Source organism: Salvelinus fontinalis, chromosome 34 (assembly GCF_029448725.1).
Source record: "Salvelinus fontinalis isolate EN_2023a chromosome 34, ASM2944872v1, whole genome shotgun sequence".
NCBI lineage: Eukaryota > Metazoa > Chordata > Actinopteri > Salmoniformes > Salmonidae > Salvelinus > Salvelinus fontinalis.
The window spans coordinates 38,389,282-38,403,277 of NC_074698.1; the positions used below are offsets into that span (position 1 = coordinate 38,389,282).

General features: G+C 44.2%; 1 protein-coding gene across 4 annotated transcripts; it reads right to left on the reverse strand.

Moving 5' to 3' along the window:
* Nucleotides 1-1,398: 1,398 nt before the first annotated feature.
* Nucleotides 1,399-13,992, reverse strand: LOC129833855 (uncharacterized). 4 transcript variants are annotated; one of them, XM_055898686.1, is made up of 10 exons: nucleotides 13,918-13,992; nucleotides 13,255-13,376; nucleotides 13,074-13,129; nucleotides 12,314-12,932; nucleotides 12,015-12,068; nucleotides 11,441-11,519; nucleotides 10,884-11,040; nucleotides 8,745-8,843; nucleotides 4,077-4,285; nucleotides 1,399-1,892 (listed from the first exon to the last, which is right to left on the reverse strand). In XM_055898686.1, exons 2-10 carry the CDS (start codon nucleotides 13,356-13,358, stop codon nucleotides 1,758-1,760), a joined length of 1,512 nt encoding a protein of 503 aa, XP_055754661.1. In that variant the 5' UTR covers nucleotides 13,359-13,376; nucleotides 13,918-13,992; the 3' UTR covers nucleotides 1,399-1,757. The 4 variants fall into 4 exon arrangements, with proteins under 4 accessions (XP_055754661.1, XP_055754663.1, XP_055754662.1 ...); XM_055898688.1 differs by having other exon boundaries at nucleotides 13,891-13,969; XM_055898687.1 differs by having other exon boundaries at nucleotides 13,625-13,968.
* Nucleotides 13,993-13,996: the final 4 nt, after the last annotated feature.

Consider the following 13,996-nt stretch of genomic DNA (forward strand, 5'->3'; position numbering starts at 1 on the left):
CCACCATATTACTTACACTTTAAACATCTGCAAACATCAAAGGATTAGGTTAGGGCCAAGGGGAAGAGGAGGGAGTGAATTGGGACTGGCACTTGGTGCGTGCCACAGGAGGTTGGTGGTACCATAATTTGGGAGGATAGGCTCATAGTAATGGCTGGAGCGGAACGGTATCAAATACATCAAACACATGGTTTCCATGGTGCCATTCCATTTGCTCCGTTCCAGTCATCATTATGATCCGTCCTCCCCTCAGCAGCCTCCACTGGTTCGTACCTACACCACCTGTCGACCGGTGGCGTGTTGCCCGGGCAGGTGAGGCTCATGCTGTTGATCTACCTCTTCAGCCCTCCCCAGCCGTCATTAAACTGTTTTGCCAAGTTTTTCCATTCACAGTACCGCTGGCGTGTTTTGAATGCAGCCCAGGGCCAAGATGGATAATAGTGAAACTCCTACATTGTTCTCCTTCCACACCACCCCACAGACCAGAAGGACAGAGTTAGTTTAGGCCTTCTCTACCCATATGAGTCACCTGCCTCCTTATTTGCTGCCTTATGAGAGCAAACTCTGTTGTATTAGCCACAGTGCTTCCCGTTGTATTAGCCACAGTGCTTCCCGTTGTATTAGCCACAGTGCTTCCCGTTGTATTAGCCACAGTGCTTCCCGTTGTATTAGCCACAGTGCTTCCCGTTGTATTAGCCACAGTGCTTCCCGTTGTATTAGCCACAGTGCTTCCCGTTGTATTAGCCACAGTGCTTCCCATTGTATTAGCCACAGTGCTTCCCGTTGTATTAGCCACAGTGCTTCCCGTTGTATTAGCCACAGTGCTTCCCGTTGTATTAGCCACAGTGCTTCCCGTTGTATTAGCCACAGTGCTTCCCGTTGTATTAACCACAGTATTCATTTCGGGGAGAAAATGGTGTACTTGACATTTAAAATTAAAACTTAACATGCATTAGATAGATAAGAGGGAATGTAGTCTGCATAACAAGTACTAATGTACTGTATGTAGTCTGTATAACAAGTACTAATGTACTGTATGAAGTCTGTACAACAAGTACTAATGTACTGTATGTAGTCTGTATAACAAGTACTAATGTACTGTATGTAGTCTGTATAACAAGTACTAATGTACTGTATGTAGTCTGTATAACAAGTACTAATGTACTGTATGTAGTCTGTATAACAAGTACTAATGTACTGCACGTAGGCTGTTTTTGATTTGAAAGGCGCGTCATGGATATAGCGCCACCTGCTGACAAATATAAAATCACAGCATGTCAGTGACCCCAACTTTGTTGACCTACAACATTTTTACTTAAATTATTAAACTAAAATTATTACACATTTGTAGATGTAGACTACCGAATGGAAAATGCAAAGTAACTTTTTCAATATCCATCAATTTGAATAATTTAATCTAATTATAAGAGTCTTACAATATACAAAAATGAACAATGTATAACCAAAATGCTCAATCACTCCAAATAAATACACAGATTGACATTCCCAAAACACAAAAATCCTTTTCAGAAGATTCTCCATCCTTCTTCCTCTGTTCTCAGTGTCCCCTCCTTAGACATTCATTGGTCTATTCTTCAATAGTCTTTCTTGGTCGTGTTCATTAGGCACCAAATGGAAGAAGACCGAATGAAACAGGGAGGGGCTACCTGGACTTCTCCAATTAGAAACTTTCATTTTTGTTTTCTGCTGCATTGTGTGCCCTAATAAACATGACCCAGGTGACTTGGCCTGTTCCTTTAGTCAGGTTCTGTGTCCAGAACCAGAGTAGGAAACATCACCCCTCCCTCTCCAAGCAGGGAGTAAATGTCACGGAGCGCGGCGGGGTTGGGAAGTCCAGGAGCGGAGGGCATGACCATGGTGTCAGACAGAGCCTGTCAGAGAAACAGAACACACCAAAAGAGTGACTAATGCATACATACACACAGACCCAAAATCACTGTCTCCATACTGACCTTTGTGGAGAAATCACCTTTTCCTTTTAACATAGCACAGGTGTGTAATGGCATGGATTTTGGTAGAAATATGCAAAGGGTGTGTTATTAGCTACCTGATACAGGTGTGTGTGTATGAGACAGATGTGTCTCTTACCTGATGCAGGTGTGTGTATGAGACAGATGTGCCTCTTACCTGATACAGGTGTGTGTGTGTGTGAGATGTGCCTCTTACCTGATGCAGGTGTGTGTGTATGAGACAGATGTGCCTCTTACCTGATACAGGTGTTTGTGTGTGTGAGAGATGTGCCTCTTACCTGATGCAGGTGTGTGTGTGTGTGTGTGTGTGTGTGTGTGTGAGAGACAGATGTGCCTCTTACCTGATGTGTGTGTGTGTGTGTGTGTGTGTGTGTGTGTGTGTGTGTGTATATACACTGCTCAAAAAAATAAAGGGAACACTTAAACAACACAATGTAACTCCAAGTCAATCACACTTCTGTGAAATCAAACTGTCCACTTAGGAAGTAACACTGATTGGCAATACATTTCACATGCTGTTGTGTAAATGGAATAGACAAAAGGTGGAAATTATAGGCAATTAGCAAGACACCCCCAATAAAGGAGTGGTTCTGCAGGTGGTGACCACAAGACCACTTCTCAGTTCCTATGCTTCCGGGCTGATGTTTTGGTCCCTTTTGAATGCTGGCGGTGCTCTCACTCTAGTGGTAGCATGAGACGGAGTCTACAACCCACACAAGTGGCTCAGGTAGTGCAGCTCATCCATGATGGCACATCAATGCGAGCTGTGGCAAGAAGGTTTGCTGTGTCTGTCAGCGTAGTGTCCAGAGCATGGAGGCGCTACCAGGAGACAGGCCAGTACATCAGGAGACGTGGAGGAGGCCGTAGGAGGGCAACAACCCAGCAGCAGGACCGTTACCTCCGCCTTTGTGCAAGGAGGAGCACTGACAGAGCCCTGCAAAATGACCTCCAGCAGGCCACAAATGTGCATGTGTCAGCATATGGTCTCACAAGGGGTCTGAGGATCTCATCTCGGTACCTAATGGCAGTCAGGCTACCTCTGGCGAGCACATGGAGGGCTGTGCGGCCCCCCAAAGAAATGCCACCCCACGACTGACCCACCGCCAAACCGGTCATGCTGGAGGATGTTGCAGGCAGCAGAACGTTCTCCACGGCGTCTCCAGACTCTGTCACGTCTGTCACATGTGCTCAGTGTGAACCTGCTTTCATCTGTGAAGAGCACAGGGCGCCAGTGGCGAATTTGCCAATCTTGGTGTTCTCTGGCAAATGCCAAACGTCCTTCACGGTGTTGGGCTGTAAGCACAACCCCCACCTGTGGACGTTGGGCCCTCATACCACCCTCATGTAGTCTGTTTCTGAACGTTTGAGCAGACACATGCACATTTGTGCCCTGCTGGAGGTCATTTTGCAGGGCTCTGGCAGTGCTCTTCCTTGCACAAAGGCAGAGGTAGCGGTCCTGCTGCTGGGTTGTTGCCCTCCTACGTCCTCCTCCACGTCTCCCGATGTACTGGCCTGTCTCCTGGTAGCGCCTCCATGCTCTGGACACTACGCTGACAGACGCAGCAAACCTTCTTGCCACAGCTCGCATTGATGTGCCATCCTGGATGAGCTGCACTACCTGAGCCACTTGTGTGGGTTGTAGACTCTGTCTCATGCTACCACTAGAGTGAGAGCACCGCCAGCATTCAAAAGTGACCAAAACATCAGCCCGGAAGCATAGGAACTGAGAAGTGGTCTGTGGTCACCACCTGCAGAATCACTCCTTTATTGGGGGTGTCTTGCTAATTGCCTATAATTTCCACCTTTTGTCTATTCCATTTGCACAACAGCATGTGACATTTATTGTCAATCAGTGTTGCTTCCTAAGTGGACAGTTTGATTTCACAGAAGTGTGATTGACTTGGAGTTACATTGTGTTGTTTAAGTGTTCCCTTTATTTTTTTGAGCAGTGTAATATATATATATATATATATATATATATATGAGACAGATGTGCCTCTTACCTGATACAGGTGTGTGTGTATGAGACAGATGTGCCTCTTACCTGATACAGGTGTGTGTATATGAGACAGATGTGTCTCTTACCTGATGCAGGTGCACCTCCTGCTGTAGCAGCTCAACTCGCAACCTCAGCCTCTCCACCTCCTGGAGCTCTGCCTGGCTGGTGTAGGTCAGGGTGGGGGGCAAGGGGGTCACCCCACTCAGGTCACCCCACTCGCCCTTACTTCTGACGGGGCAGAACGCGCCCGCTCCTTCCCCCTTCGGCCTCCTCCATCGATCCCATGCCTCCCGCTCTGGTCGGAAAAATTGTGATTATTTTTAGAGTGAGAGGAGCGTGAGCAACCGAAGCCGAAAACGTTTGCGCCTCCTGTGTGCTTGCTGCTCCCTCAGCTTTAAATAGCAGGGACAAGCCAAGCATTGCGCGCCGTCAAGGATGGACTGACTGACGGCTTTAAAATCTCACCGTCACATTCACACAGGGGGACCTGAGAAGGAGCCTCACCGTCACACACACATGAAGATCTCAAAAGGAGCCCAAGGAAACAAGAATAAATCCGGTGTTACTCCGACGGTTTCTATTTTCATTATCCATAAGTCAAGACAGTGAGGGGTTCAATTAGCTTGTTAGTGTGTGTCCGCGTGAAGATTGACTCTCAGGGAGCACATGTCTCTATTGGGGGATCGTGATCTGAGAATTAATCTGCTCATCATACTGTTGTCAGTTGACTCATGACAATGCTGCAACAAAAGCGTCACTGTACCATTCTATTGTTGGACATTTACACTGAATTGAATTGTCCCAAAATAAAATGCTGCATAATAATCAGACTACCAGAATATAGATTAGAGATCAATGAGAATGATACAGTTCCTTTAGAATGAATACCAGAATGTAGATTAGACATAAAATAGGAACTGTATAATTGTTCTACAGAAAGTATCACACCCCTTGACTTCTTCCAAATTTTGTTGTGTTACAGCCTGCATTTAAAATGGATGAAATTTAGATTTGTCACTGGCCTATATACACAATACCCCATAATGTAATTATTATTATTATTATTTATTTTTTTACAAATGAATAAAAAATAAAATCTGAATCTTGTCTTTTGAGTCAATAAGTATTCAAATCCTTTGTTATGGCAAGTCCAAATATGTTCTGGAGTAAACTTTTGCTGAACAAGTCACATAATATGTTGCATGGACTCACTATGTGTGCAATAATAGTGTTTAACATGATTGCTGGAGAGGAAGGAAACTGCTCAGGGATTTCACCATGAGGCGAATGGTGACTTTAAAACAGTTACAGAGTTTAATGGCTTTGACAGGAGAAAACTGAGGATGGATCAACAATAAAATGTAGTTAGTCCACAATACTAACCTAATTGACAGTGAAAATAAGAAAGCCTGTGCCTAATAAAAATATTTAAAAAAATGCATTCTGTTTGCAACAAGGCACTAAAGTAATACTGAAAAAAATGTGGCAAAGCAATTCACTTTTTTTGTCCTGAATACAAAGTATTGTATTTGCCCCAAACATATTACTGAGTACATTTTCAAGCATAGTGGTGGCTGCATCATGTTATGGTTATGCATTTCATTTTTAAGGACGGGGGAGTTTTCAGGGAAAAAAGAAACAGAATGGAGCTAAGCACAGGCAAAATCCTAGAGGAAAACCCAGTTTAGTTTTTGCTTTCCACCAGACACAGAGATTAATTCACATTTCAGCAGGACAATAACCTAAAACACAAGGCCAAATCTGTTGCTTACCAAGAAGACCGTAAATGTTCTTGAGTGGCTGAGTTAGTTTACACTTAAATCTACTTGACAAGAGCTGAAATGGTTATCTAGTAATGATCAACAACCAATTACACAGAGCTTGAAGAATTTAAAAAAAATAAAATGGGAAAATGTTGCACAATCCAGATGTGGAAAGCTCTTAGAGACTTACCCAGAAAGACTCATAGCTGTAATCTATGGTAGAAAATTACAAGATTATGTTTTAATACTGTTTATGCATCGAATAGCTTTGATTAGTACTCTCTCATCTGTGTTTGTGTGATTGAGTTGGGCCTCTGGGGCTTAACGCTGGCAATTGATTTAAAATGTCTTGGTGATAAAACCTACAGCCTGCATTCCATTGAATAATTAGTGTCTGTGAAATGCTGGCCTGTCTGCCAGGACCAGGTAAACCCTCCCTCCAGTTTCTCTCCCACACGCAGATGAACACCGGACTTCAGAAATTGGGATGAGTACTCAGTGTTCCATGTTGCATTAGTATCTGTGTGTTAAGGTGTGTGAAACTGAGAAGATAACTCTGTATAAACAAGCAGTAAATTACCTAGAGACAGAAACCTTGCGCAATGTACATTTGTGTCTGTTGCTTGATTACATAATGTATCTTTGTATAATTCTACACATCTGTTTGTCATGAACCCCTTCTGAGTTGCACCCCTTCTGAAAAAACATACACTCGATCCCTCCGATGTCAACAACTACAGACCAGTATCCCTTCTTTCTTTTCTCTCAAACTCTTGAACGTGCCGTCCTTGGCCAGCTCTCCTGCCATCTCTCTCAGAATGACCTTCTTGATCCAAATCAGTCAGGTTTCAAGACTCGTCATTCAACTGAGACTGCTCTTCTCTGTGTCACGGAGGCGCTCCGCACTGCTAAAGCTAACTCTCTCTCCTCTGCTCTCATCCTTCTAGACCTATCGGCTGCCTTTGATACTGTGAACCATCAGATCCTCCTCTCCACCCTCTCCGAGTTGGGCATCTCCGGCGCGGCTCACGCTTGGATTGCGTCCTACCTGACAGGTCCCTCCGTGGCGAGAATCTGTCTCCGCACCACGTGCTCTCACCACTGTTGTCCCCCAGGGCTCTGTTCTAAGCCCTCTCCTATTCTCGCTATACACCAAGTCACTTGGCTCTGTCATATCCTCACATGGTCTCTCCTATCATTGCTATGCAGACGACACACAATTCATCTTTTCCTTTCCCCCTTCTGATAACCAGGTGGCGAATCGCATCTCTGCATGTCTGGCAGACATATCAGTGTGGATGACGGATCACCACCTCAAGCTGAACCTCGGCAAGACGGAGCTGCTCTTCCTCCCGGGGAAGGACTGCCCGTTCCATGATCTCGCCATCACGGTTGACAACTCCATTGTGTCCTCCTCCCAGAGCGCTAAGAACCTTGGCGTGATCCTGGACAACACCCTGTCGTTCTCAACTAACATCAAGGCGGTGACCCGTTCCTGTAGGTTCATGCTCTACAACATTCGCAGAGTACGACCCTGCCTCACACAAGAAGCGGCGCAGGTCCTAATCCAGGCACTTGTCATCTCCCGTCTGGATTACTGCAACTCGCTGTTGGCTGGGCTCCCTGCCTGTGCCATTAAACCCCTACAACTCATCCAGAACGCCGCAGCCCGTCTGGTGTTCAACCTTCCCAAGTTCTCTCACGTCACCCCGCTCCTCCGCTCTCTCCACTGGTTTCCAGTTGAAGCTCGCATCCGCTACAAGACCATGGTGCTTGCCTACGGAGCTGTGAGGGGAACGGCACCTCCGTACCTTCAGGCTCTGATCAGGCCCTACACCCAAACAAGGGCACTGCGTTCATCCACTTCTGGCCTGCTCGCCTCCCTGCCTCTGAGGAAGTACAGTTTCCGCTCAGCCCAGTCAAAACTGTTCGCTGCTCTGGCACCCCAATGGTGGAACAAACTCCCTCACGACGCCAGGTCAGCGGAGTCAATCACCACCTTCCGGAGACACCTGAAACCCCACCTCTTTAAGGAATACCTAGGATAGGATAAAGTAATCCTTTTAACCCCCCCCCCTTAAAAGATTTAGATGCACTATTGTAAAGTGGTTGTTCCACTGGATATCATAAGGTGAATGCACCAATTTGTAAGTCGCTCTGGATAAGAGCGTCTGCTAAATGACTTAAATGTAAATGTAAATGTAATGAACATTCAGGAGGATGTACTTTGCTATAAAGAGCTGTAACCCAAATCTGCTGGTGGGTTCTCAGTGATCACCTATGGGTTTATTGTTGACCAGCTCCATTATTGTAACAATGAATAATAAAGTTTGATTGTTTTGAGGAAATCTAAGTCTCTCTCCATTGATTACAAATATTTCACGACAAATCTGTGCCAAAGGTGCTTCTACAAAGTATTGGTACTCAGGGATGTGAATACTTAAGTACATGCAAATTAGATATTTCTTTGTGAGTGTCAGAGAAGGCCGGGGCCAGCCATGCAGCCAGTCGAGGCTCTCAATTTTAAGTGGGGACTCTGGCTTTGACTCTGGATAGTGTGTGTGTGTTCTGGAACATTCTGTCACAATCTGGCCCCTAGCCAGTCACCTTGGAGGCTTTGGGAGCACTAAAAACTGTCAGTTCTAAATAAAAGTCCCCCACATCAGCACCACACTGTCACAGTGAGATTGGTGAGAGGGGGAAAAGAGCTCAGCTTATAATTGTATTGGTTCAAGGTCGTGGAGAATATGTTGCATTATACTGTGAGATGCTATACAGGCTCATTCTGCTGCGTGAATCAATTGCTAAGGGTCACAATTTCACCACAAGTGAAGTCCCTGGAAAAGTCAGTAAAGGGAGTATTGGAGGGTAATATGCCTACTTTCCAAGACTGATTTTTAAAATGTGAACTAATTCTCAACATTTGATTAAAACATTGAGAGTGGAGATGTGTGTGTGCGTGAGTGTATAGAGTGAAGCAAGATGTAGTACCTTTTCTCAGCTGTCCAGCATGTTTCCGGAGGTCTGCCACCATCTTGTCCAGGCCTTCCAGCATCAGCAAGGTCTCATATTCCCTCTTCTGGCATGTTCCTTCACATAATAACAGAAAAACATATTCATAAATATCAATGTACAGTGCATTTGGAAAGTATTCAGACCTCTTAACTTTTTCCACATTTTGTTACGTTACAGTCTTATTCTCTAATTGATTAAATACATTTTTTCCTCATCAATCTACACACAATACCCCATAATGACAAAGCGAAAAACAGTTTTCAGACATGTTTGGCAAATTATCTTTTCATAAGAATTCAGACCCTTTGCTATCAGACTCTAAATTGAGTTCAGGTGCATCCTGTTCCCATTGATCATCCTTGAGATATTTCTACAACTTGGAGTCCACCTGTGGTAAATTCAATTGAATGATAAAAAACACGAGCTGGCACACCCAGAATAATAGTTTGTGTGGAGGTGCTGACTAACAGTGAATAAACTACAAACTATCAAAATAAAGAAAGTTGCACACTCCATGTGTAATCTCCTCAGGGTGGAAGGCACAGTGATGCCGAAACATTGGTAAATACCCATTAAATTGCTGGGAGATTACACATGGAGTGTGCGACTTTAATTTGATAGTTTAAATTGAATTGATAGGACATGGTTTGGAAAAGCACACACCTGCCTATATAAAGGCCCCACAGTTGACCGTACATATCAGAGCAAAAACCAAGTCATGAGGTCAAAGGAATTGTCCGTAGAGCTCTGAGACAGGATTGTGTTGAGGCACACATCTGGGAAAGGGTACCAAAGAATTACTGCAGCATTGAAGGTCCCCAAGAACACAGTGGCCTCCATCATTCTTAAATGGAAGTTTGGAACCACCAAGACTCTTCCTAGAGCTGGCCGCCCAGCCAAACTAGGCAATCGGGGGAGAAGGGCCTTGGTCAGGGAGGTGACCAAGAACCCGATGGTCACTGACAGAGCTCCAGAGTTCCTCTGTGGAGTTGGGAGAACCTACCAGAAGGACAACCATCTCCGCAGCACTCCACCATTCAGGCCTTTATGGTAGAGTGGCCAGATGAAAGCCACTCCTCAGTAAAAGGCACATGACAGTCCGCTAGGAGTTTGCCAAAAGGCACCTGAAGGACTCAGACCATGAGAAACAATTCACCCAATCGAACATCTTTGGAGAGACATGAAAATAGCTGTGCAGCGACGCTCCCCATCCAACCTGGCAGAGCTTGAGAGGATCTGCAGAGAAGAATGGGAGAATCTCCCCAAATACAGGTGTGCCAAGCTTGTAGCGTCATACCCAAGAAGACTCGAGGCTGTAATCACTGCCAAAGGTGCTTCAACAAAGTACTGAGTAAAGGGTGTGAATACTTATGTAAATGTTATTTTTCATATTTTTTATAAATTTGCTAAAACATTCTAAAAACCTGTTTTTGCTTTGTCATTATAGGGTATTGTGTATAGATTGATGAGGGGGGAAAAAACAATTGAATCCATTTTAGAATAAGGCTGTAACGTAACAAAATGTGGAAAAAGTTAAGGGGTCTGAATAATTTCCGAATGCACTGTATGTATTTTAGACATGAGCTAAGCATTATTATTACTACATTATTACACATTGACAAATAATTACTCTCTTCAGTATTTGGACATTAAACAAATGCAGTGATAAAGCACAATGCAAATCAATCTCAAATGTATTGGTAATGGTGCTATAAAAAATTAAAATGTTTTGCCGTATCTAATTGCTTTACATTACTCAGAAGTTACTGTAATTAATTGTTATCTGTAGCATAAAAACAGCTCTGTCAAATGATTGCTAATGGCTTAAGAATTAATAAGCTCAGCAGTTAATGAGGTCAGAGGACTAAGGGGTGATGAACTGAAAAATAACACTGAACGTTCTTATTTCTAAGCTAATTAAATCCTTAGTTCTTGGATAAATGGACCCCTTCTCCACCCCCTATTGCTTTTCTTTCCAGACTTTCCAGTTTTCTCATCGCCCATACTTCTGTCATCTCCTACCAGTTCTCCATCCCTCCACTTCTTTAATTTCCTATTTCTTACTTATCCCTCCTTCCACCCCCCCTTCTGCATCTCCCCTGGCTGGGCTGGTACCTGGCTCAGTGCCAGAGGTTCTGAAGGTCTGGCCAGTCAGCAGCAGCAGCCGCTCGCTCTGGTAGCAATGACTCAGATCCGTGCAAAGCTGTGTCAGTCTGTCCACCTGAGCCCCGGTGTCGGCCGGACTGCCACTGGTTGGCCACTCTCTGGGGAACTGACCCATAAGGGGATGGGTCAAGGAGAACAAGCAGACAAGACTCTGTGAGATAATATTAGAAGACACACGTGTATGCACACACATTTCATTTTCTGTGTGTGAATTCTAAAAATCTGGTGTGATATTTTGAGAAACGCCGGTAGACACTGAATTTGATGCCGTGCTAATTTCTCTCTCGTAGGCTGTGTGAACGAGTGGGAGTGAGAGAATTAGTAACGGTTTTATACTCATTGAAATCAACAATTGATATCTCTACAGGTCCCATGTCACAAATAAGATATACTATTAAAACACTATTTAACTACTCATTAATGCCCAGACGTAAGCATGAGGGTGCATTAAATCAGGTTAAGCTACATGTGGGTGTTAAATGTTCAGTTCATCTGAGGAAGGATACAGTGGCTTTCACTCTCTCCGTGAAGTGACTCCTCTCCGCCACAGGTTTGGATTGTAGAGCCAGGACTTTGTCCCATAACCTGAGGGAAGAAAAAAAACTGAAAGGGTCAAATGAATGTCCCAGCCACCATACAAGTATACATCAGTGGAGGCTGCAGAGGGGAGGACAGCTCATAAATGGCTGGAACAGAGCGAATGGAATCAAACCATGTGTTTGATGTATTTGATACCATTCCACTGATTCCATTACCACAAGCCAGTCTTCCCCAATTAAGGTGTCACCAACCTCCTGTTGTATACATGTATAGCCTACTTCTTGGTCCCCAAACAAACACAGCTCAACATCAATGAGTATGCAAAAGACATGTAGAAGAAAAAAATCGATCACTTTTTGGACGTTTGTTGTGGATACCTAGCTAGCTGTTCCTGACAGAATCATAGGAATTTACCCTTTTAACACATAATACATTAGAGAAAATTTTGTATGTAATACAGAACACTGGATGGAAAATGTTACATGGAGGATGATATAGGTCAGACATTTCCTCCACAAAAGATATGATTCACTGGCTGACCTGCTTTGTTTGGTCCTTAGACTGATCCATTTAGTTAACCAGTGTGTGGGAGCTCTGCCACAAAAACACAATCAAACATGTACAGTGTCATTAAACCACACTCAAACTACTTATTGTCACAACAGACTAGTCATATTATATCATAAAATGTTGAGTTGCTTCTAGCCAACTTCTTAATGATATCAGTACGGTACTTTGACGTTGCATTTTAATTGGCTATGTTGCTTCTGGAATAGGAATTTGACACCGTCACATACTTTGTTCACTAAGCAGTGGTCTATTGTTGTCTTGCAGCCTACCCATTCTGTGGAGGTGAAATTACATGTGCTTTTGGCATCCCCTCCATGTGTGAAACAGACACCGTGTCCCCGTTAGGGGGCTGGAAGGAAGTGGCTACAGCTGACAACCACCTGTGGGACACCTCAACCTGATGATGTGCTGATGAGGCCTGCGGTGATTGACCCTGATTATGTGACACAGGACCTGGAGGACCAGCCTGCTTCACTGCCTTCCCAGAGGACTCGGGTGGAAACTCCTTTGATGACACGACAGATCGTTTCTGGATCTGGACAGAGCTTCTGATCATGCTTGCCCTGCCTTGTCCTGAAAGACCTACCGGATGACCCATCCTCCCCCTTCCACCCCTGTAGAGATGGGACGCAGAATACTTTTTGGACTCTTTTTTGTCCATCGTGATGGGTTTGGAGGTAGTTTTAATGCCATTTTTATTCCCTTTGGTGCCACCTGGGGTCAGAGCCCTTCCCTTTCCCTGTGTAGTGTCCACTGGTTCTTTCTTTGGTCCTGTACAGTTCTGAGGGTCTTTTTGGGGTGCTGTGCCAACGCGAACTCTGAGGGCCTTCTCCAGCAATCGATTCAGCAGTTCCATCTCCCGTCTCTCCTCCAGTTGGACATCTGGGTCTAAACAGAGAAAGAGAAAAATATGCTGACAACATAGATATTAAAAACCTTACCATATCCAGTTACTACTAGTAACTGGTTACTACTAGTAACTGGTACTAGGCTTCAGAGAAAATAACAGATTGTGGATCATCATAATACCCTTTTCAACATCATCTGTCAGTTCTATTTCCTTGCAGTCTTCCTGCTGTGGTCTCCTGGTGAATGATCAGATGGCAAGCATGTTATAACATAGGCCTATCGAGTTACCTACTCATATAGAACAACTGTAGAACATTAGCTTAATAGATAGCAATGAACGTGGAAGTTGTACTGTACTTACAAAGAACGCAGTATCTCCCTGTATTGAAGGATGTTCTCGTTTATCTTGATCTCCTCTACTTTGCACAACTTGATGGCTTGATCCACAAGGCTAAGCAGTGACATGATGCAGGCAGCCTGGCACTGTCATGTACAATAGATTAAAGTTCACAGTGACCACGCGCAAACAAAACAGCGCTACTATATCTGGGGTGTAATCATTAGTCCAAAACGTTTTGCATCGGACAACTTTTTACAGCGAAAACATTATGTTATATTGGACGTATTCAGGTAGGACCCTCTCCGTTTCGTTCCTAGTGAATACACCCCTGCTCTAGCTTGTTAGCTAAATGAAAGCATAGGCACACTGCAAACGTAAATGCATTACATACACATTTGAATGCAGCATCTTGAGAAAGTGTGACACTTGCTAAACATCTGAATGCAACTTTAGCAAGCTGTCATATGTCTGTTGTTGTACTGACACGCGAAAGCAAAAATCGGAAGTTACGCTAGCTAACGTTAGCTAACTGGCAAAACAGAATAGATTTGCAAAGTCCAACCGACTGTGACAAAACCCATTCAAAATTGTCTGGCGTTCATACACAACGTCTACTATGTAGTCCTCTAAATACTGGACAACATACATATTACTCACGTAAAAAAAATAGGACACGGGACTTACTAGCAACTAGCAAGCCACTCCACCAACTCCAACAACAATAACCCCAACTTCTCGCGATATTCAGACTCGCTACTATGGA